The following is a 23,909-nucleotide window of genomic DNA, read 5'->3' on the forward strand; positions in this document are numbered from 1 at the left end:
TTTTTTGGTTTGTTTTTTGGTTTTTGTTTTTTTAATGGATGAGAAAACAGACACAGAGAAATTGAGTAACTTGCTAGTAACAGGTAGAGGCAAAATTTGAACCCAAGCAGTGGTCTGGCTCTATAGTCTGTGCTCCTAACTACTTAACCTCATTGTACAGTAAATATGGTAATTAGTGATATATATTGATCCAGGCATTATATGAAATGCTGTGTATTAATTATTTCACTTAAATCTCACTGTAACCCTTCAAAGTTGGTACTATAATGTATATCCAATATTCTGAAAAATGAAGTGCAGAGGGGTTAAATAATGTGCTCAAGTTTATGTAGGTAAGAAGTAGTGGAGCCAGTTTAGATCTATCAGATTTATGTAGGAACATAGATGAAGTCTGATTAATTCTTAGTGTAGGTTTTAGGGAGGCGCTTAAAGAGGGCCTTAATGAATAGATCAGATTTGGGCAGGTTTACTATGGTAAACTATGTCTGTCCTACACAATTTCCTCCATTATTTGCCAGTATTTGCCTATTTAGACACCTGTCTCTCCTGCTAGATCTTGAGAGCAACCAGGTTATGCCTAATTTGTCCGTTATCCTAAGCACGCAGAATAGGGTAGACATTCATTCATACATCTATTCACTTACTCATTGAACACTTACTCTGAGCTGGGTTCTGTGTTGGCACTTGGGATCTAATAGTGAACAAAACAGCTATGATACTTACTGTCATGGAATTCATGGAAAAGGGACAATAAACAAATAATTATACAAATAAATATATAATTTAAAATGTTGTAGACAAATTGAATGGTGTGTGAATTATATCTTGATAAACCTGTTAGAAACTGTGGTAAGTTCTGCATGAATTAGAACTCTTGTTATGGCAAGTGATAAAATCCCAAATCAAACTAGCTTTAATTTTTTTTAAAATAGAATTTATTGGGGCACCTCGGTGGCTCAGTCAGTTAAGTATCTGCCTTCAGTTAAGTGTCTGCCTTCAGCTCAGGTCACAATCCCAGGGTCCTGTGATCAAGCCCCACATCAGGCTCCCTGCTCAGCAAGAAGTCTGTTTCTCCCTCTCCCTCTGCCTCTCCCCCAAGCTGTGCTCTCTCTCCTCTCTCCCTCTCTCTCTCTTTCTGACTTACTCTCTCAAAAAAATAAATAAAATATTTTTATTTTTTTATTTTTTATTTTTATTTTTTTTAAATAAAATATTTTTAAATAAATAGAATCCATTGACTCATGTAGTTAGAAAGTCCACTAGACCCAGGATTCTCAACTTTGCTTATCCCTTCAGCCTCCTTCCTTCTCCAGTCAAATTCTGCATGAGGAGTAAGATGGATGATGGCAGTGCCAGATTCATATTTTCCCAACTCCTTCAAAAAAAGGCCTTCTGTCTCTCAACCACTAAATATCAATGTCAGGGAAGACTATGATTGGCCACCTGTGAGTCATGTGCCTGTCCCAGTGGCTGGGGGAGGCGGGTATTATAACCTATAGTGCCACCACAACTCTTTAAAATAGTGATTCCCCAAAAGAAGGAATGGTGGGCAGATAAAAGTAACATAAGTTACAAGTGCTATGAAGAAAGTGAGAAAGAAAAATCTAATTTTAGACTGGAGAATCAAGATCTTCTGAGAAAGTAACACTGAAGCTGAGAACTACAAGATTAGAAAAAGTTAGCCAGGCAGAGTGAGTGTGAGTGTGTGTGTGGGTGTGTGTGGGGGGAGGGGAAGCAGAGGGCCATATTCCAGATCAAGAATAGTCCTAATGTGGGGTAGAGCTTGAAGCACTCATGATATTGAAAGAAAGCCATGCCACAGGGGCTAGACAATCAAGGGGAGAGCGGTGTGAGGTGGGAGTGGAGAGATAGGCAGGGATCGGGTCATGAAAGATCTCGTGGGCCATTTAAGAATTTTGCAAGGATGTGATCAGTGAACAGTGAGGATGCTCAGCCTTCCTCATCCCCACATCAGTCCTACCCTGCTATGCCAGCAGTTAAGTTTCAGTGGTCTGCTTGCTACCATAGTAGTGCCCCTCTTGTGCTTCATGGGATTCCTCTTCAGGACTCCCTTTCCTTTAGCTTTTCTTAGCTCACTAGGCTAAGACTAGTGATATGGCCAGCAGCCAGCTTTTGTTAAAGCTATGAGTAGCAGCAGGCCATCAATATCCTCAAGGTTCTTGGGACATGGGTGAGACTGTGGAATCACTGAGGCAAGTGGATCTTTGGGAGTGTGGGAGAGTTTCAGATCCTGTACCAAGAGGCACAGCATTTTAGGGCTTCTGCCCTCCTGTGCCCTTCAGGAAGGGGCTTTTTGTCCCTTCCCTAGATCTGAATGCAGATGGGTCTGGCCAAAGCCCGAAGGATAGTAAAAGAGAAACACACTTCTGCCTACAAGGGAAGGAGAGACTCATTTACAACGTGGTTTTGGAACACACACATACACTCATTCCAGCAAAGTAGAGTGGGAAAAGCAACAAGACCAGGAGTTAGGAGGCTGAGGGTTTTATCCTGTTCCTGCCACTAGTTTACTAGGTGACCTTGAGCATCTTGTTTCCTGTCTCTGGGTCTTAGTTTGCCCATCTGAAAACAGAGGATTTGGATTCACTGACAGGAAGGCCCATTTGGCTCTACCCCTCTTTGATTCCATGATTTCAATTCACATAGTTCCTGCTTATCACTCAGATTCCTTGTACACTGCCTTGCTTATTTTAGGTGCCTGTTAGATGTGGGTTTTTTTGGATTGGGGTGAACAATTGAAACCTGGGTCACTAAGTCTAGTTAGACAGAATCAGAAACCCAGTTGACATTGATAGTAACCAACTTTGGTGCAGTAACTAATTTACAAGGTGCTTTCACAACAATTTTTTGTGATCTTTACTCTTACTTCTGGCCTGGAAGTACCTTCATTATACTTCATTATACTAATGAAGACGTTGATTCTAGACGTGTATTTTCTTGCATATAATGAGCTGTGCCACACTTCTCTGTCTTTACTTTTTCATTGAAAGATAATGTAATTTTTCTAAGCCATATAGGTAACAGGTATTAGGCCCAACACTCAAACTCAGCCTTTGGACTAAAACTCCTAACGTTCCCAGTATATCATCATCCAGTGGTATTTTCCCAAAAGCTTGCCATATCTTCTCATCAAATTCCTACCCTCAGTCACAGTGTTTGTGAGATTTCTTCAGATTCTGTTGTGGTAACACATATAAGTTAGGAACTTAGGTAATAAAGGTTTCTCACATATGCCAACTGCAGGTCAGTTGTGACTGTTCTGTGTGTCCTCTTACTCTGGGATCTAATCTGGGATGGCTAAACTAGACAAAGGCTCTTAAATTTTTTGTTGGGATTTGGAATGCCCACATCCATTGGCCAAAGCAAGTTACATGACCAAATCTAATGTCAGTGGATTGGGGATATATTCCTCCCACAATCAGGCACTGCAGGCTACTTGCCAGTGGGTGGGGACGCCAGATCCTCTACAGGGAGGGTAGGGAATAATCTGCCACTATCACCTAACACATGTGGGCCCTGGGGACACAGAGGTGAGTGGGTTCCCTGCCCTCAAGATGCTCCTGATGGGGCGCATGGGTGGTGCAGTCAGTTAAGCATCTGACTCTTGGTTTTGGCTCAGGTGGTGATCTCAGGGTCATGAGATACAGTCCTGCATCAGGCTCTGTGCTCAGTGCCGTGCTGAGTCTGCTTGAGATTATCTCTCTCTCTCTCTCTCTCTCTCTGTGCCCCTCCTCCTTGCTATAAATAAATAAATAAATAAATAAATAAATAAATAAATAAATAATATTTTAAGAGTAAGATGCTCATTGACTAGGGGAACAAAATAGTGGATAATTTCAACATCCTCTGGGTAGATGGCTTTGTCAGTCCTTAGCCCGTATGCTATCATTCTTCACTCTTCTACTCTCTCTTCTGCAAGTACCCCCATCTCCTGCCCCATCCCAGGGAGTTAACATTTGCAGGCTGTGTTTCCCAGGCTCCTGAGATAGCAGCTTTTGTCTGGGTTTAGCCAAGGAGAGACACTGGCAGGTGATTAGAGATGGAGAAAGGGGAAACCTGTATATTCCCACTCCCCACTCCTTAAGTACAGGCTGCTTCTCTTCTCTGGCTCCTGATCCCATGATTCTAGCTTCTTTTGGCCATTTATTACTAAGGCTAAAGAACCTAGCTTGTTTTGTTTCTTTGCTGTTGAGGATCTCTGGTTTCCTCACTATTCTATTGGCCTCTTTGTTCTTCTGTCACCTATATAACCAATTCCCTCTGGTTTAAATGTTAAGAATAGTTCCCATTTTCCTGTTGGAATCTGACTGAAACAACTGTGTAAGGCGCCTTGGGAGTACAGGGAGAGGTACATTATATGTTCTGAGTGGTGGAGGTGGGGCAGGAAGAGAAAGGGAAGGTTCTTTGGAATCAGTGATTCCACAGGTCAATAATGAAGGTGATTAGGAATAGGAACTAGTTGGGACACCTGGGTGGCTCAGTGGTTGAGTGTTTGCTCAGGGCATGATCCTGGAGTCCTGGGATCGAGTCCCACATCGGGTCCCCTGCATGGAGGGAGCCTGCTTCTCCCTTTGCCTGTGTCTCTGCCTCTCTCTGTGTCTCTCAAGAATAAATAAATAAAATATTTTTTTTAAAAGGAATAGGACCTAGAGAGTAATAGTGTAAACAATGGCACCAAATAAGAAAGTGTCAAGGGGTGCTTGGATGGTTCAGTTGGTTAAGTGGCCAACTCTTGGTTTCAACTCAGGTCATGATCTCTGGGTCCTGAGATTGAGGCCTGTCAAGTTCCCTGTTCAGTGGGGAGACTGCTTCAGGAATCTTTCTCTCCTTCTACTTCTCTCCCTGCTCTCTCTCTCTCTCTCTCTCAAATAATCTTTAAAAAAAAAAAAACCAGAAAGAAAGAAAAAATAAAGTGTCAATGTCTCTATAACATGGTGTGAGCCAGGAAGATGGGGCTAGGGAAGTAGATAGAAGTCAAGCCATGCAGAACCTTGGGTGTTAAGTCAATGAGGCTGGGTATTCCATTATTAGACCTCTTTCAGTCCCACTTACATAAATCCAAGTCAAAATAGCTGGACAGAAGCATAGTTGAGCAAAATGAGATGATTGAGAAATAAAGGGTGTTGGATGAATGGTTCGCATGAAACCCAAAGTTCTTGAAAATGAGAACAACTCTTGACAGAAAGGAACATGGTGAATCCCTTGCTAAATCCTCAGTGACCAGAGGGGCATGAGTTGAAGGTTGATACATGACAGGGTTGGGAGGTATCAGAGCGAGGTAGAAAAGGAATTTGAACATAAAAGTGGAGGAGAAGTGTTCTGGGGCAATGTCAGGATGAGGAGAAGTGAGTTCAGTTGACTGTGAGTTTTGAATAGAATTCTGATGTCAAATTCAGAAGCAGGCAGTGTGGACAAACTGTAGAATCTGTGGGTCTGGCAGCTGCCTTTGGACAGGATAGGTAAACATGATCATGGTGAGTGGTGTGGCTTATCTCAGATTCAGCTAAGAGGTGAACCCTATTAAAGAGCAGAAATATTGTTCTGAAGCCAATTAGAGGGAGGAAAGGATTGAGTCTGATTAATTGGTTGTCATCTTCCTGACCTCACCAGGTTCTCAACTCCTGAGAATCCTTACTAATGAACCTGAGGAAAAGGTTATCACCTGGGCCTGCTAATGTGGAGGCTTCCAGAAGTCTGACAGTAATTGGGTGGGTGTTCATTTGGGGCAGTTCTGCTAGGAAGAGAGGCCCATGAGCTGGCTAAGGCCAAGAGCTCCCATACCTTGGGTACCTGTGAGATGACAGTGGCAACATCTCCTTGGCATGACATGGAGAGTTCTCCAGGAGTCTCCACAAGGCTTACTCATCATGCCTTATCTCATCACTGAGCTTTCTGCTCTAATGATAACAAACTGCTATGATCATTCTGGCACATACCAAAGTCTTTTATCTGTGCTCATGCTGTTTCCCCTGCCTGGTATGCTACACATGCATGTGCTCACACATAAACTCACAATCACCTATCTTTATCTAGCTGATACCTGCTTAGGAATCACTTTCTCCAAGAAGCCTTCCCTGGCCCCCAGGACAGTTAGGTGCCTCCTCTTGTGCCCTGCTAATCCCCTCGCTTCCCACCACTCCAGCATTTATCACTGTACTATTGTCAGTGTGTCTGTTTCCCACACTAGACTAGGAGCCCCACCAGGGTAGGAACTACTGATTCACCTCAGTATCCTCATGCATGTTAAGGTGAGGTCTCATGACCCCCACTATCCCCATCCTCTCAAGTACACTGTCCATCCTCATCCCCACCTCCTTCATTCATTTGTTCATCAACCAACACTCAACAAATGCCTATTCCTCTGGCTAGTGCTGGGACCCAGATGAATGACACGATCTCTGCTCAGGGAGCTCCTTGTCAAATGTCCCTCTACCATGCTGGGTAATGTGCTATAGCAGAAGGAAGCACAGAGCAAAATGAAGAGGCTGTTATCTAAGCTGAGTCCTGAAGAATGAGACGTTAGGTGAAGAGTTATGCTCCATTCTAGTCTTAAAGCCTCCCCTCTCCACCAACTTCTGGAAGCCTCCTCCTGCTGTCTTCCCACTGCCATTCTCTCTCCACTGCATTCCTGCATAGCCTCTGGTTTGCTCTACCTGGGTTAGAAATGTTATAGTGTGTTCCGTCACTGTTCCAATTGAGAGTGAGACAAGGGGGCATAAGGGATAGAGCCCTGGCTTATGCCCATCTCTGGCTCTGGTTTTTCCTATCTGTAAATTACAAGTCATAACTCCTGCTTTGCCCCACCTGGCTCACAAGGTTGTTTTAAAATTGTATTTGTGAAAAAAAATAAAATAAAATTGTATTTGTGAACTGTTACAGACTATGCACACATGAGGGATTGAAACTCTGATTAGTGTGTCTTTTCCACAATTAGATTTGATCTCCCTTTGCCCCTGGTTCTCAACACAAGACCTGGAACAAAGCCAATGTTCAGTAAAGACCTATTTTATTGTTTGACCCTGGTGAGGAGGAAAAAGTTTTCCCTAACGGCCCTGAGTGTAAGGAAGCTGGGACTACAGTGGGCTAGGAATAGAAGGGAAAGGGAATTAACATGTATCCCACAGGCCAATTATTTCACTTACTTCTGTGCATTTAATTCTTATTACCACCCTATGAGGTAGGTAATAGTCATCCTATTCTAAAAATGAAGAAACAGAGGCTGAGAGAGGTTGGGCATCTTGCTTAAGGTCACACAGCCAGGCTATATGATTCCTGGGCATCTTCTCACTGCCCACCTGTACAACATGACATGTCCACCCCTTGGTGCCAGTTCCTTAGAAGGGGCCCTTGGCCTTGATTTGTATCCTCATCTTCATCCAAACCAATAGTTAAAGCCTATTTACTTCTTTACCTATTTGTCCCTTTCCTAGGCAAGCAACACACTTCCTCCACCTCCCTAAACATTGTCATTTGTGATAAGCCAGCCTTTGGCTTGCTTATCAAATTGACCAGAGCGTCAATTTTTATGATGGTCATTAAGAAAAGCTACATGCTGGAGGGTCTCTGAAGCTGACTGGGTTTCTGTGGCCTGAAGATAATGAACCAGCAGCTGCCTCCTTTATCACATGTCCACAGTTAGGGCACACTTCTGCTGCTGTCCTTTCTTGGGTTAGGAAATGGGCCACAGAGAGGCTGTCAACCAGAGGAGCCTTGGGAAGAGCTGAGAGTGCTTTCAAGCTGAGATGGCGAGGGAGGAAGAACCTTGTTTGTACTTGGGGGCTTTAGCCCTCTCTGTGGACAGTGGGATAATAAGGAGGAGGGAGGAGGAGAGAGAGCCCCTCCTTTGTAGGAAAAGATGACAAGAGAAGGAGAACAGGATGAAGAGAAGGTGAGAGGAGCAAGATGAAGTATAGAGAAAAAGCAACTGTCATTCCAGCAGGCAACTTCGTACAGCAGATTATCCATCATCTCACTCAATTCTCCCACTGCTCTTAGCAGGAAGACACTATGGCTATCCCTATTTGACAGCCAAGGAGTCTGAGACTCAGAGAGACTAAGTGATTCAGAGACATAAAGTGACCTGCCCAGATTCAGACACTGTGATAGATAAAAGCAGAGAGGGCCAAAGATACTTGTAAAGAAGAGAAAGAGAAAGTTATAGTGAAGAAAGGAAAGAAAGAAGGAAGGGAGAGAGGAAAGGAAGGAACAAAAAAAGGAAGGAAGAAATGAAATTAAAAGGTAGAAAGAAAGGAAATTGAAAGGGAGAAAGAGAAGAAGTGGGAGACGGCGCTGAGTATGGACTTTGGAGCCAGTCAAGCCCAGATCTAAACTCAATTTCCATTAATACAGCCATGTGACCTGTGTGAGTTATGTAATTCCTTGAAGCCTTCGTTTTCTGATTTATAAACTGACATGATTATATTTACCCACCGGCTGTGTGAGGATTAAGATAGTATTTCTAAAGCTCCTGGCCTAGTGTCTGACATTTAGTAGGTGCTCAATAAATATAAAGAATCCCAAGGAGAAAGTGTGAGGAACATAAGGAAAAAGAAGGAGTGGGGATCCCTGGGTGGTGCAGCGGTTTAGCGCCTGCCTTTGGCCCAGGGCGCGATCCTGGAGACCCGGGATCGAATCCCACGTCGGGCTCCTGGTGCATGGAGCCTGCCTGTGTCTCTGCCTGTCTCTCTCTCTCTCTGTGTGACTATCATAAATAAATAAAAATTAAAAAAGGAAAAAGAAGGAGTGACACCAAAAAAAGGGAAGAGAAAAGCTTTTGAGGAGAAAAAAAAAAGATGGACCTGGAAGGAAAAGAAAAGAGAAAGGAAGATGGACAAAAGAGGAGGGAGGAGGCTGGGGCAGGGACCTATAGGGAAGGACTGCCAGCAGCCTGGCCAAAATTCCACAGTTAGAAAGCAGCCACTTGGTCTGAATCGGGAGACCTTTCTTATGTCTCCCAGGACAACCACGTTCTGTTCATTGTCACAGCAAGTGTCCTTAAGGATCTCAAGGTACAAAACAGACAAGACTATCTCAGGCCTCAGGTGCAGTCCTCCGCGTGCCTTCTGCTGAGTTCGTGTGGGGAGGGGAGCCACGGGGGAACTCCGGGGGAATCCAGGAGGAAGAACCTCGTGGAGTGGAGATAAGCCAGTGTGTCCAGGGCGGAAAGGGCGAGTGAAGCTGCTTGCCCGCTGTGGATCTTGAGCCTCCCAGACCTTAGACTAGAGCTGGCCAGGCTGAGGCGAGGGGAAGGCACGGCAAAGAGGAGGGAGATCCCGTCAGAAAGGCCAACGCCTGGACTTCTCAGACTGGCTTCTCTATGCATCTGGAGCAAGTCGGCTTATTTCTTTAAGCCACAGCGTCTGCAGGAGTGAAATGGAGAGGGTCTGCCCAGACATTTGTTCTCCCAGGGGTGACACGAGGAGCAGATGAAATAATGGACGTGATCAAGGCTGTGGAAAACTGTGAGGTGCTGTATACACATTTGGAAGAATTCACTCTTGCAGGAAACATATAATGACCCCACTCTGCGTCAGGCACAGCGCTGTATACCTGCGTTATCTCGTTTAATGAGGAAGGTAAACTAGGACATTGATTCATAAAGAGAATTAGGTGACTCGTTGGGGTAACGTAGCCGCCGCCGAAGGTAGGGCCGGGATCTGACTACAGCCGGTGCAGTAATCCCTGCCCTGCGCCTTCGTTGCCCCCTCTCCTCTTTCTTTCTTTCTTTCTTTCTTTCTTTCTTTCTTTCTTTCTTTCTTTCTTTCTTTCTTTCTTTCTTTCTTTCTTTCTTTTCTTTTCTTTCTTTCTTTCTTTCTTTCTTATTTTATTTTAATTTTTAGGTTTTATTAATTTAAAAGAGAGAGAGAGAGAGAGAGAGCATGAACGGGGAGAAGGGGAGAGGGAGAGGGAGAAGCAGACCGCCTGCTGAGCAGGGAGCCTGACAGGGGGCTTGGTCCCAGCCCCCTGGACCCTGACCTGAGCTGAAGGCAGACACTCACCTGGCTGAGCCGCCCAGGTGCCCCTATAGCATCTCTTTAAAGCAGACTCCTCTGCCATGGAATTAGGTCTCCTTGCTTCACTCTTGCACTGGCTGTATTAATCTAGAGTATTCTGGCCAGAGGGCATAAAAAGGAAGGGAAAAATCCTTACCGTTATCTCTCTTCTCTCCTTAGGGTTTGACTTCTTTGAAGCCAGCGCCAAGGAGAACATCAGCGTGAGGCAGGCCTTCGAGCGCCTGGTAGATGCCATTTGTGACAAAATGTCTGATTCGCTGGACACAGACCCCTCCACGTTGGGCACCTCCAAGAACACCCGTCTCTCAGACACCCCACCACTGCTGCAGCAGAACTGCTCATGTTAGGCAAGGCCCACCTTCCCGATCTCCCCTTCTTGTGGCCCCATAGCCCCCCTGCTTCGCCTGTTATGCTCCGTCCACCCCGAGCCCCAATCAAGCTGAGTTGCTGCTGTTCTTGCCTGCAGCAGAGCGGAAGTCTCCCCCTTGAGGTCTCTGCGGGTGGCCCCCCTTACAGATACCCAGCTCTAGACTGACCACCAGGTCACACGTGGGTAGAGATCCACTTTACAGAAGAAGACTCCATTTTTACAGAGGGGATTCATTTCAGGGACTAGGAAAGGGAGTTTCTTTTCTGCCTTTAAAATAAGATTTCCTCCATTTACCAAAATTTGACAAAAGACACTTTTCAGGGCTTGGCCACCTGGGAAAGTAAGTCCTACTGGTACAGCTAATCCTATTAAGAAAACGTCCTCATAACACAACATAGTTGCTTCATATCAGCCTCCCTGTGGGGCTTCCTCTCACTGCAAGCCAAGCTTTGACTCTCAAAGCCCTCTGCCCATTACTGCGGCTGCCCACAGGGCCTGGGCAGTTGCTGTGGTGACAGGCCAGAGCTAATCTCCAGAGAGCTCAGACTCTCTAATGATGCTGAAGGAGCAAAGGCTGAGTCAGAAATACACTTAAAAGAAAAGATCATTCCTTGCAAAATGTCAAAGGTTCCTGCTATATAAAAGAGCAAGAGAGTAAGCTCAAGAAAGACGAAGAGAAAGGAAAGAGAAACAGGCAAGATAAAGGAACAGGTCATGACTTTCTGATTTTGCTGCTTTCCAGCTGGTTTTAACTGTGAAAATTCCATGAAATTAGCCTTTGTTTTTGAGACTCCCAGAATTGGAAACATTTAGAGTTGCCTAGTCTGACTAGTCCATTTCCATCTTCACATCTCCGATAAGTGGCTGCCAGGGCTCACAACCAAATCTCTTTCTTCTTCTTCTTCTTCTTCTAAGATTTTATTTATTTATTTATTTATTTATTTATTTATTTATTTATTTATTTAGAGAAAGAGTGAGCGGTGGCAGGGTGGGGGGTGGGGAGACAGAGAGAGAGAGAGAGAGAGAGAGAGAGTGTCTCCAGCAGACTTCCTGCTAAGCATGGAGCCCAACTTGGGGCTCTATCCATGACACTGAGATGCTTAATGGACTGAACCAACCCAGGCGCCCCCCAGATATCTTTCTTCTAAAACATACCTTCTAGGCAAGGATGGGAGCTTATTGTCTACACCACCTTTGGGCTGCTCGCAATATCAGAAAGTTTTCCTTGCTTTAAGCTGAAATCTCTCCCTTGGAAATTCTTCTTCCTCTTCTCACCCCATTTGTCCCAGCTCTGCTGCCAGAGACCTCACAGTCTATGTTCCCTCTGACCCTTGAGACCCTTGGCTGATTTGAGAACAGAAATCATGACCTCCACCCTTTCTCTGAGTTAAGTAGCTCTGCCATTCTTGATAGTATCTTCCCCTCATCTTGCCCTTTCTTCCAACCCATCTTTCAGTTACTCCTGAGTAGTCCAACTGGGAAGGTGATTCAAAGCAGAATAAATCTAAGAGGGTTGACCCTAACAAAATTAGGGGAACTGAACTCAGAGGTCTCAATCTCAAACTCATTCTCCTGGGAGTGAAATCTTAGCTTCTACTGAGGAGTGGATGTGAAGCCACTCCTAGTGAAAACTGCTTAATTAAACACCTGAAGGAGAAAACAAACCAAAATCACAACCAGGAAAAACCCTCTGACACCAGAAACAAACTGAATGGATTCTAGCTTCTTAAGACCTGGCATATGTTTGGTTTTTAGCTGAAATAATGACATGGAACTAGCAATGATTCCTGAAAATCTTTCCTCCCAGGCTTGGCCCAAATCTCCAGTTCCCGCTGCACTAACACACCACCTTAGAAGTTTTGGTGGGGGAGAGGGGAGTCTCCTCGAAGTTTCTTGTCCATTTCAAATGCAGCTCATTTTCCTAGGAAAGTGCATTAACTGGCATAGGTCCACTGACAACATAAAAGGACCCTCCAGAGTCAGCTCCATGGAGGTGTTGCTTTCTTCAATGCCATGCTAAAGACTTGAAATCAGGAGTCCTGGACTCTGCCCTTAAATCAAGCATGACTCTGGACCAGTCTTGATTTCCTGCCTATAAGATGAGGGGGTTATTTGGGTAATCTTTAAGGTCCCTTCTAGTCCTAATAACTCTGTGACTCTTTATCATTTCAGTTGATCTGAAAAATAAACCTAAGAGATGAAGATTATCACCCCAATGTTGTTGTAGCTAACACCAGTGCCATGCGCACTCTGTACTTAGCATTGTTCCAAGCACTTTACATGTATTAACTTATTTATCTTTTCATCAACTTTGTGAAGGAGGCACTACAATCAACCTCATTTAAAGATGAGGAAGATAAGGTAAAAAAAAGATTCTCTAGCTTGCCTAACCCCACATAATGAGTAAATAGTAGAACTGGGGTTCAAACTCAGGCAGTAGGCTCCAAGGTCTGTGCTCTCCACCACATTACTCTTTACTACATTTTTAATAGATTAAACTGTGACCCAAAAAGGTTAAGAGACATGGTACAGCTAGCGAGTATTAGACTCATATTAGGACTCGATCCCAAGGCCATCAGGTTCTAAGTCCACTGGAGAAAAGACTTATGTTTCTTCTCTGTTAGCAAATCTCTCAACGATTCAGACTAATCCAAAGTGATGGATGTCTAATGCTTCTGGAGTCAGTCTCTGAGGCAACCAGGTTCCAAGAGCCTGAGCAAAAATTGTCCAGTGTTTCTCAGGCCCAAGTCGCAGTATCTGCCTTTGTCAGGCAAATCTTATGTAGCTGTCAAGCAGGACTTTAAGCAGCCTCCCTACTTCAGCAATGGGACATTTTGCAGGAGTGACTTGGCTAACTTCTTTGACCACAGAAGAATGTGACCTCTTTATAGGCAGTGGCTCTAGGTGTGCTTTTTTACACTGTCAAATCAATACAGGTCAGGCATAATTACTGTTTTTCTGGGCAGTAACACCCATCCACCCTAGTACTAGGATTTCAGACTGAGCTCCTCGTGACCCTTGGATATTTTAGTACATATATCCATTAATCTTTTCTTTCATATTGGATATCTAGGCAAGGATTGAAATTTTTACTTAAAATTATTAAATTCTTTAAAATCAGGAGCCAGTTTAAGAGAGCAATTTTCTTCACAACGGACAGAATCAAGAGTTAAATGTAATAGTGGCAAACTCTTCTACTGGGCAACAAACAGAGCTGCTGGCTAGAGGGCAGCTCCCCAGCCCTGCTCTGTGACCTTGTTTCTGCAGCGTGGAAGGCAGGAGCTTCCAGCTGATTACAGTGCAATGTTCCTCAATCACGATAATAGTGCAATTAGCTACCAAGGTTCAAGCTGCGTGGTATGTTAGAGGCAACTCGTCCTGGTTTTCATCTTGCTTAACAATCCAAATAAAAGATTTAAGGGATCTCTGGGTGGCGCAGCGGTTTGGCGCCTGCCTTTGGCCCAGGGCACGATCCTGGAGACCCGGGATCGAATCCCACGTCAGGCTCCCGGTGCATGGAGCCTGCTTCTCCCTCTGCCTGTGTCTCTGCCCCCCTCTCTCTCTCTCTCTCTCTCTGTGTGTGTGACTATCATAAATTAAAAAAAAAAAAGATTTAAAAACAAAAACTCTTGACCTCAAAAGAGGCAAAAGTAGGCCAAAAGTGCAATACAGTATTATAGCTATTCACAGAATGTTTTAAATGCATATGTATCTGTATATACAGAGTGATTTATGACTTATTATCGTCTCCTCAGTCTGTAGCATTAATTAACAGCTAGGAGCAGCAATGGGGTTGGGTGCACTGAATGGCCACAGACTTGTCAAATATAAGCTCTAAGGGAGCTTAGAGAAAATCTTGTCCCGGATCCTCATTTTACAAAGAGGAGGGTTGAGGTCCATGGAAGAAAAGGGAATTTCCTAAGGTCTACTCTGAGAGTATGTCAGTGATGGAGTCAGGACCCGGTCTTGGATCACCTCCAGGTAGAAATTTATCTGTTTTGTATCTACTGTGACCTGGTTCTGTTAAACACTAGATACATATATATGAAAACAAATGATCCCTGCCTGCAAGGTACCTATAGTCTCATGGGGGTGCTGTTTCTAAAATATCCCAATTTGGCAGTCAAGGAAACATAGCCTTGGAAAAGTTAACGTGTTCAAGTCACTTAGTAATATCATTTGAATTCACTTCTGAATCATGCTCATTCAATTTCTCTCTTCAGATTGTCTCTCAGATGAAGAGTATATGGAGCAGTGGTAGTGAGAGTCCTTTGGTCTCAATTACTTTGTGACCACAGCCTTGTAATCTCCACAGAATGATATGAATATCTCCCAGACCTGACTTTCAAGTTCACATCACCTGCTCCTGCTCCAGGGCTCTTTGCTTGGGTGTCAAGATTCCTTGAGTGTCTTGAGGAATGTTTATTTGAGTTTGTTTGCCAATAGTTTGGGGTAAGGAGAAGGAATTATAGTAACCAGTGTCCTGGGATCTCACTGATTTCAGATTCTGCATCTCTACGAAGTTACCCCTGATTACCTGTCTCAGTTGGAGGATCAGCCTATGCCTGGGATTGCACCCGAGACAGGCCCCTGAGATATGAATACTGTTAAGCGATGTTTTTTAAGGTCTTTATCCCTTATATGAAGATTTATTCATTTGTATTTACTCATTTAATAAGTGAACTAGTATGTGTAAGTGTCTAATATGTCAGGATACAATCAATGGCACATTAAACACAAGCCTTTCCTTCATGAGGCTTGTAGTCTAGTAGCTTGTGGTGTAGCCTAGACATTGTAAAATACCCAAATACGGTTAAAAAGTGCTCTGAAGTAAAGGTACATCATTCTGTGAGAACACAACTGGGAAAACTAAATCATATTTGTGGAGCTGTTTCAAGAGTCCTAGGAAGACTCCACTGCCCCCAAATACTTCTGCTATCCACTGGCCATTGCTTTATATTCCTCAAGCTTTCGTTTTTTAGTTCAAACCTTTGATGACTAATCAAACACAGATCCTCCAAAAAGAGTAAGAGTGACAGAACATTTGTACCTGTGAAATATCTTTAGACTGCCTGGTTCAGAGTTAATTACTGTCTTCCAAGGGACATAACAAATGACCACAAAACTTAGTGACTTGAAAAAACAAACATTTATTATTTCTCATAAATCGGTGGGTTAGCTGAGTGATTCTTCTGGCTCAGGCTGGGAGGTCTAGAGTGACTTCATTCACATGCCTGGAGTCCCAGCTGAAATGACTAGGGTGCTTGAGGTGCCCCTCTATGTGTTTCCATCTTCCAGAAGGCTGCCCAGCCTCGTTCACATGGTGTTAGAAGTTTTTCCAGCAGCAAGAGGGCAAGCTCCAAAGAAGATACTTCTCAAGCCTCTGTATCATGTTTGCCAGTGTCCCACTGACTAATGCAAGTCACATACAAGGGGTGGAAAAATAGATGCTGTCCCTTGATGGAAGAGCTGTAAAGTATTGTGGCCATTTTTTCAACCCACCAAAGGAAGCAATGATAAGTTATCTGAAACCAAGTCTGATAAATTTCCCTGGGTCTTAAAATCTATTATCCCCAAAGAGAAACATCAAAATAGTTTACATCAGGGCAGTCACACCATTTGTTTAGTTGTCCAAAGAATGAAAGAAACTTCTCTATAGAGTTTTGATGCATATTTCACCATTCATTTCTTAGCTACTCCCTGAGGGATGAATCTGGAATCTCATTCTATGGAATTAACTATAATAATGGTTGTGATTCCCACCTGAGATTCCTGGTGGGAAGCCCAGCAGAAGGATTCAGTGTATGCAGAAAAGATGACTCAAAGAATAGTTGAGGGGCACCTGGCTGGCTCAGTCAGTAAAGCATGTGACTCTTGATTTTGGAGTTGTAAGTTTGAGCCCCACGTTGGATGTAGAGATTACTTAAAAATAAAATCTAAAAAACAAAACAAAAAAACACTTGGGCCCTCTGCTCCCAACCTAATCTAGTCCTGTGGCTTTAGATGCCAAGTCTTTGGTAGTGACATGTATACACAGGGCCCAGTAGATATTTCCATGTCTCAAATTTAACATCTCCACCTTGGGACTCTTAATTCTGCCCCAAATTTATTTCAACCCCAGTCTTCACAGAAACCTCGATATTATTCTTAATTCCTTCTTTTTCTTTTCTTTTTTTCTTTTTCTTTCTTTCTTTCTTTCTTTCTTTCTTTCTTTCTTTCTTTCTTTCTTTCTTTCTTTCTTTCTTTCTTTCTTTCTTTCTTTCTTTCTTTCTTTCTTTCTTTCTTTCTTTCTTTCTTTCTTTCTTTCTTTCTTTCTTTCTTTCTTTCTTTCTTTCTTTCTTTCTTTCTTTCTTCTTTCTTTTTTTCTGTCCACATCCAGCAACAAGTCCTGTGACTCTACTTTTAAAACGTATTTCAAGTCCACCCACTTTTCTCCATTGCCATTGCCATGATCTTGGTTCAAGCCACTTGTTTCTCTTCTGGAGAGCTACCATAGAGTTCCTAACCAGTTTCCCTAGTGCACACTTGCTCTTTTACAGTCCATCCTCCACACAACACAAATATTTTAAAAATATAAATAAATGAACAATTCAGTAACACTGGGGTTTACTTTAATACCACACATGAAAAGAATCCAGAGACTTCAATTATTATTAATAAAAGTTATTTCATCAATTCTCTTTCTAGCCCTGAATCTGCCCCTAACTTACTATAGGACTCCTGGTAAATAATTTCTTGTAATAGCCAGCTATCACTTTTCCCCAGAATTTCTTCTGGAAATAGTAATCTTTTCTTTTGTAGTACTGCTATACCTTCATCCAAACCAGGTGATTCTAGTGAAGACTGTCAATAAAGTGAGTATGTGACCAACCAAGGCCAATCAGAATTCTTCCCTAGGATTTAAAAAGAAAAAATTGGAGCTATTTTCTTCCCTTCTAAGTGGCAGATATTGTGAGGATGCATGCTCTAAAACTGTGATGACCTATCCTCAAACAATGTGTAGAATGCTGATCTATGAGGGGAAAACAAGGCTATCATGCAGACAGAGGCATAAGATGAGAAAGTGTGTTCTGTGGCTTTCTCAGCTGTGATTCCAGCGTCTTGAGGAAGATGTGGAATCACATCTTCCTTTGATTTATTACAAACCTCAGTATATGTTTTCAGTAAAGCCCTCATTTAGTCTTGCTCATTGGAGTTAAGTTCTTAACAATAACCAAAAATATATTGTCCCCTCTTTGGTTTTCAGTTTTCTCCTTTATACATCCTCCCAGCTCCAAAGTGCAGTAATTCTAATTTCTAAACACTGAGTCTTTCAGAAAAATTCCACTTCTGTGGACTTTCTGATGAAGGCATTGTATAATCTGGAACACACCCCACTCTCTTCACCATTTTCTCTTCATGTACCTGAATAAAGGAGGAAAAGAGACTTCTCAAGGTGATAAGTAGTTCTCCACAAACACTGATGACCGCACAGACAAAGGTTCCTACGGTTAGGTTACTGGTCCACACAGAGACTAGCTTCCCAGGGATTCAAACACTAGACAAAACAGCTAACATCACTGCTGCTCTTTCTCCACATCTGTTCTATGTCTAGCAACTTGGTGACACCCACCATCTTGATAATACAATTGACTAGACTGAGTTGTGTGACATCTGTTTTGTCAGCTTCTCTTCTATAATTTTGAAGTGGCCAAACAGCAAATACCTAAACAGGAAGTCTATGGGAGACTTGAATAGAGTTTCCTTTGCTTGCTACAAAATCATGTCATAGAAATACTAACGTCTGGCACAGTAAATCAGCAAGTCCCTGAGGGGTGTGACTAGGATTCCCAGCACCCTTCAGATTCTGACTCATTTCTTCCTGAGTTTTACCAATGGACTGGGATAAAGCTAATAGGCTGTGTGACCCTGATTAAGTCACTCCCTGTTTCTGGGCTTCATGAGTTTAGACTAGATAATTTCTGTAGGCCCTCTTGGAGCTGATACTCTGTGATTTTAGGCCCATTTTCTGTCAGAGCTGCAAGTGGCAAACAGGATTTTGGCAGGAATCCTTTCATTGTGAAAGCCTTCTTTCTTCTTGGGTAGGATGAAAATAGCCAAGGCTGTGTGGATTCCCTGCCCTCATCAATCAGCCAGGCTTGTGGCCTTGGTTTCTGAGGCTCCCAGAAAGCACATTAGCAATTAAGTGCTTCTGGGTGGTCCTCGTCTGCCTGTAGTTGGCCAGAGGTTCCTAAAGGTTAACAACAAGAATCTCTGATGAGGCTTGTTGAGAATAGCACACAGACATATGCAAGTGAGAAGCAACACTAGGCAGCCATGTTTAAGGGCCAGAAATGCATTCCAATTCAAGGGGAAATGAATTTATCTAGCACCAGACATGCATCAGGCTGAGCTGGGTAAGATCTTTTTGAGGGTAATTTCTGTCATTCAGCTGGGAGGCTGGAAACTAAAGGGCTGAGAGATTTGTGCTGAGCTGTCTTCTAGTCCCTCCAAACATCAAGTTATAGGATGAAGACTGAGAAAGCAGTGTGGTAGAGTGGTTAACAGCATAAGGTTTATAGTCCAAGAGATCTGGGCTCAGTCCTTAGATCTTCATCACAAAACAGTTGTGTGACTTTGAGAAAGTTACTCATGATACCTCAATTACTTCCTATATAAATGGAATAATATCTGCCTCCAGAGGTTGTTGAGAGGATTAAATGTGGGGATGAGTGTAAAGCCCTTAGTGCAGAGCCTGGCATTCATAGTAGGTGCTGAACATGTGTTGACTATTGTACTACACAAGGTCTCAATTAGGCAAAGTGTCCTGGAGCCTTTGTCAAAAGATGCTCCACCAACAGGTACCTGGCTGGCTCAGTTGGTGAAATTGATCTTGGGTCATGAGTTTGAGCCCCACACTGGGGGTAGCATTTACTACAAAACAAAACAAAACAAAACAAAACCCCAGTGCTCAGAAAACCAGGGTTCTAAAAGACTTGGGTTTAAGTCCTACAACGTACTAGCTGTGTAACAGGACACATCTTTTCATCTATAAAATGAGATTAATAATCTTGCCTACTTTACAAAATAGTTGTGAGAATCAAAAGAAACTATGAAATGTTGTGGACGTATAAAATGGAGACAGCATGAGGGGCTGGGAGTAGGCAGTGTTCATTCCAGAATGAAAGCACACCCTCCAGAGTCATTCCAAGGGTCACTTCCACCTCTACCAGCTTTCCCCTCTTACCCTACATTTTGGTCCCAGGAACCTAACCTCACAGAGAAATGTCAGGCCGACATGCTGTGGATGGGGTTGGGGCTCAGGAGAGGCAGGCAGTAGAGTCCATTTGTACAGTGACTAGTATATTATAACAAAAATCATCAATTGTGTGTTTGGCACTTTGCAGTTCCCAAAGTACTTTCTCAGTGAAGCTTCATGGTTTTTGACATAACCCTGTGATGTGGGTTTATCATTCCCAGTACTCAGATAAGGAAAACTGAGGCCTGCACCTGAAGCAACCTACTCAAGACTACAAAATGAAGGCAGCAAGTGGTTGGTTGGTCTTAGAACAAGAGAGTCTGCCCAAGGAGTGAGAGGTCCTGATCCTGAGCCCTGCCCATTTGAGGAGATTGGGGGTAGCTGAAGAGAAAACCTAAACATCAGTTGTGCCTACATCTGGCTTCCTCTCTGCTTGTGGGAGAGAAGAAAGGAGAGGCACACACACACCCACACCCTTAATACAGTTAAACCTTAGAACAGAAGTTTCCTCATCTCATGGCCCAGAGGCTGATGGTCTCGGCAGTCACACAGAGAAATGTCACCTTACTCAATTTGCACACCACTTTCAACTCCTCCAGTTGCTCTTTCTAATTTATTCAACCAGGGACTGGGCTGGTCTCATGCCAGCCTAGGCTGAACAGAAGTCCTCAGGAGGAGCAATTAGCAAATTTGGAGTTCTCCCTCTAGAGGACTGAGCAGAAAAGGGAATAATAACGCTCCTATCTCTCCCCATAAGGTTCTAGCTAAGCAGATGTTTTCATGCTTTTTTATTCTCCCTATATTCTGTGTCCTGACAGCTATTCGAAGTGATATATGAAATGTTATGTGGTATTGTGAGCTTGTACAAATGCAAAGATATACATACACACACGTTTGCACAGTAACAAGAGGGAAGATCCCATTTGCAAATATCTGTGGTGTCTCCCTCTTCTGTGTTGATATGTTTTATTGATTCAGACTGGCTTAGCTTCATGTATCTCCTATCCTTATTGTAATGGCAACGATGGCATGTGCATTAAAGTTCATCTGAACTGTACCTCATGTATGGAGAGACTCTTCCCTGGGTATGTGCTAACAACTTTGGGGGTAGACTTCTGAGATCTTAGGAAGGAACTGCAATGAAAGCCACAATACAAGAACGCCACAATACAAGGCAGTATTCAAGTTCATGATGGGCAAAGCAAGTTCATGACTGACTCAAGATAGGGGGAAATCGGGATGAGTATAACTCTCGGAAAGGCTTCAAGGAGGAGGAAGGACTGGCACTGCCAGAGGCCAGGGACAGCCAATCAACTTGTACTTCTGGAGACCCTGTGTCTTGGGGAGCACAGTGTACCCCAACAGAGGGCTAGGCTATACTGCTGGACAGCATGTGGAAGCCAGGCTGCTGAGCTGGAGAGACAGCGATGAGCCCACAAGAGAATGAAACAAAATGGAGACACAATTGATGGCTCTGGAAAGTAGCAGAACCCATTCCCCACCTGCCAATGCCCCCAAACTATAACAAGTCTAAGAAGGCAGCAAATTCAGTCTAGTTCTTCGCCCATTCCCACTACAGTGTGGTAGGGAGCCCTTCCCCTTCTTCAGCCTGCTTAACTCCTTCTCGTCCATCAGGACTCAGGCATGGAGACCCTGGTGGGCCAGAGAGGATGAAGGGCTGTGGAAATGCAGAGCAGGGGTGACAGAAGTGTCAGATTCTGTATCAGTCAAGATTCCTTTGATTTTAAGTGACCTGTCCCCACTTCTTTAAAATTTAAATTCAATTGGCCACCATATGGTGTAGCCCCCAGTGCTCCTCACATCACGTGCTCCTTAATGCGCGTGACATAGCCCCACTTTAAATAATCACAAGAAAAGAAAGAGGTCATGGTGACAGGGGAATTTGTTAGCTCATGTTATCGTAAAGCCCAGTGATATATTTAGTTTCAGACCCATCTGGAACTAGGTGATTAAATTATGTTATCAGTATTCTCCGGATTGGCTTCATTCTCAGTACACTCCAGGCTTACCCTACCAATATAGCCATCTAAACAGTCTTTGCTTTAATTGTTTTGGCAAAAGTCCTGGATCATGTACCTATTCTGAGATCAATTATGCTAGGAGGTGAGGTGTTGATTGGCTAAGCCTAGATCTTGTCCAACTCCATCTCAGGAGTGGGAGGCTGGGGTCAGAACTTCTCAAACCAGATGAACTGAAAGTGGGAGAGAAGTGGTTGCTCGGGAAAAAAAAAAATGAGGGTGCTTTTTCCAGAGAAGAAAAGAATGGATGCTGCCTAGGCGAAAATATCAGCTATTCACAGGAGATACAGAATCAGATCATTGCACAAAAGACATTTAAAAACTGGACAGAAGAGAACAAAAATGGCTTTTGCCCTTAGGATGTGGGAATGGAAGACATAAAGTGCGCAGGGATGGGGGGGCAGACCTGAGGCAGTCAGCAGAGTACAGAGCGGTCAGGGTCGGTGTATATAGCTGGATAGAGTGTGTGCCCGCCAAGGGATTGAAATACAGCCTTGGCTCTAAGTGCAGGGCTTCGTGCCCTGGTGTGGAGTTGCCTCTGTTGGGAGGAAGGATTCTTTTGTGTAATTCACACAAAAGTGTCATCTGCTCACCAAGCCATCCGGAGGGGCCACTTATCTCTCCAGTTTGCAAAAGGTGCTGCAGTGGGTTGAACCGTGTCCTCCGGAAGGCATATGTGAGTTCTAATCCCTGGTACTTCAGAATGGGACTTTATTTGGAAATAGTCTTTGCAGATGTAATCAAGTTAAGATTAACTTATACTGGTTTGGGGTCAGCACTAAAACCAATGACTGATAGCTTTATAAGGGAAAGGAGAGGGAAATTTGGACACAGAGGAGACACAAGGAGGAAGGCTATGTGATGATGCAGGTAGAGATTGGAGTGATGCAGCTACACACCAAGGAAGGCGAAAGATTTCTGGCAACCACTAGAAGCTGGGAGACAGGTGCACAACAGAGTCTGCCTCAAAGCCTTCAGAAGAAACCAACCCTCCTAACACCTTGACTTTGGATTTCCAGCTTCCAAAGCTGTAAGAGAATACATTTCTATTGTTTTAAGCCCCCCAGTTTGTGGCACTTTGTGAAGCATCCTTTGGATACTAATACAGGTGCTGTGTGAGCTAGCAGAAATCCTGAAGATATGGTTCTTCTCTATCCCCGTGTCCTGCTAGAAGGTATGGACAGTCCAGGTCATCCCAGAGATCCCAACAGAAAATCTGGGCCTGCTCATGGGTCCTACTGCCCAAGAGTCCCCTGGAGGTGCCTTTTACCTTCACCTTCACACAGAGAATAAATACTATTTTCAAATGGTAGTAGTTCATAGAGTGAGGGCTGCCAATAAAGTGAGGGGCAACCTCTCCTTGGTTTAAGAGGAGGACTGGGGCACACTTTAGATTTGAGCCTCTGCATATGTTGTTCTTTCTACTCTTGGTTCCCAAACTGAGTTAGGTACTTCCTCTGGGGAACCATATCCCCCTTTGTTTTCCTTTGCCATAGAACCTACTGTGTTATACTGTAATTTCCCGGTTAGTTGTGGGAGTAGATTGCCACATGTTTCTGTGAAATAAACATAGTTTTTCTGAAAAATAAACCAGACAAGCAGTAGGCAAATGTGCATAAGGAGTTTGGAAACCTAGTTAAACTAGGAAATGAGACTCCAATAGACTCACTTGCAAGATTCAGAGTTATTGAGCTGTATTGAGGTAAACCAGGGTGGCTGTGGACACAGGCCAGTGACAGAGAAGGGCATCCCTGGACGTCACTCCTCACAAAAGTATACCCCAACTTTATCATACCACTTCATTTTGTTTTATTTACTGTCTTATTCCTGGCATTAATCATGATGGAATTATTTTATTTGTTTAAAGTTTCATGACAGTGGGGACGTTGACTATTTTGTTCACTGCTGTACCCTCAGAGCCTTTGGCAAGTTACTTTACTTCTATTTTACTTAAAACTTTTGTTACTTCTCATTTGTAGAATGTACCAACTTCATCGGGTTATTATGAGGATTAAAGATGTTTATGTAAGAGCTGGAATTATCATCTGGCACATAGGTGATAGTCAATACTAGCTAGCACTTATACTGTGCTCCCTATGTTCTGGGCACCATTCTAAGTCCTTGACCTATATATTAATTTAATCTTCACTACTTTATTAGATAGATTTCATTAGTATCCTTAGGAGGTAGATATTATTATTAGCCTCATAATGATGAGGAAACAGAGA

The 23,909-nt window shown here is 43.5% G+C and overlaps 1 protein-coding gene and 1 long non-coding RNA gene across 7 annotated transcripts in view; one reads left to right on the top strand and one right to left on the bottom strand.

Moving 5' to 3' along the window:
- RAB3B (RAB3B, member RAS oncogene family) overlaps window positions 1-20,699 on the top strand; it is an 82,538-nt gene extending 61,839 nt beyond the window's left edge. For 4 of the 6 annotated variants that reach the window (XM_072772131.1, XM_072772129.1, XM_072772126.1 and 1 more), the window contains one exon: window positions 10,194-20,699. In XM_072772131.1, the coding sequence (XP_072628232.1) occupies window positions 10,194-10,381 (188 nt within the window). In that variant the 3' untranslated portion in view covers window positions 10,382-20,699. The remainder of the gene's footprint in view (window positions 1-10,193) is intronic. The other 2 variants (XR_012005459.1, XM_072772127.1) reach the window with 2 other exon arrangements.
- Window positions 1-23,909, bottom strand: part of LOC140602529 (uncharacterized) — a 61,292-nt gene that overhangs the window by 9,477 nt on the left and 27,906 nt on the right. The gene's annotated exons all lie outside the window — the stretch shown is intronic.

The sequence above is a fragment of the Canis lupus genome, chromosome 13 (genome assembly GCF_048164855.1).
Source record: "Canis lupus baileyi chromosome 13, mCanLup2.hap1, whole genome shotgun sequence".
NCBI lineage: Eukaryota > Metazoa > Chordata > Mammalia > Carnivora > Canidae > Canis > Canis lupus.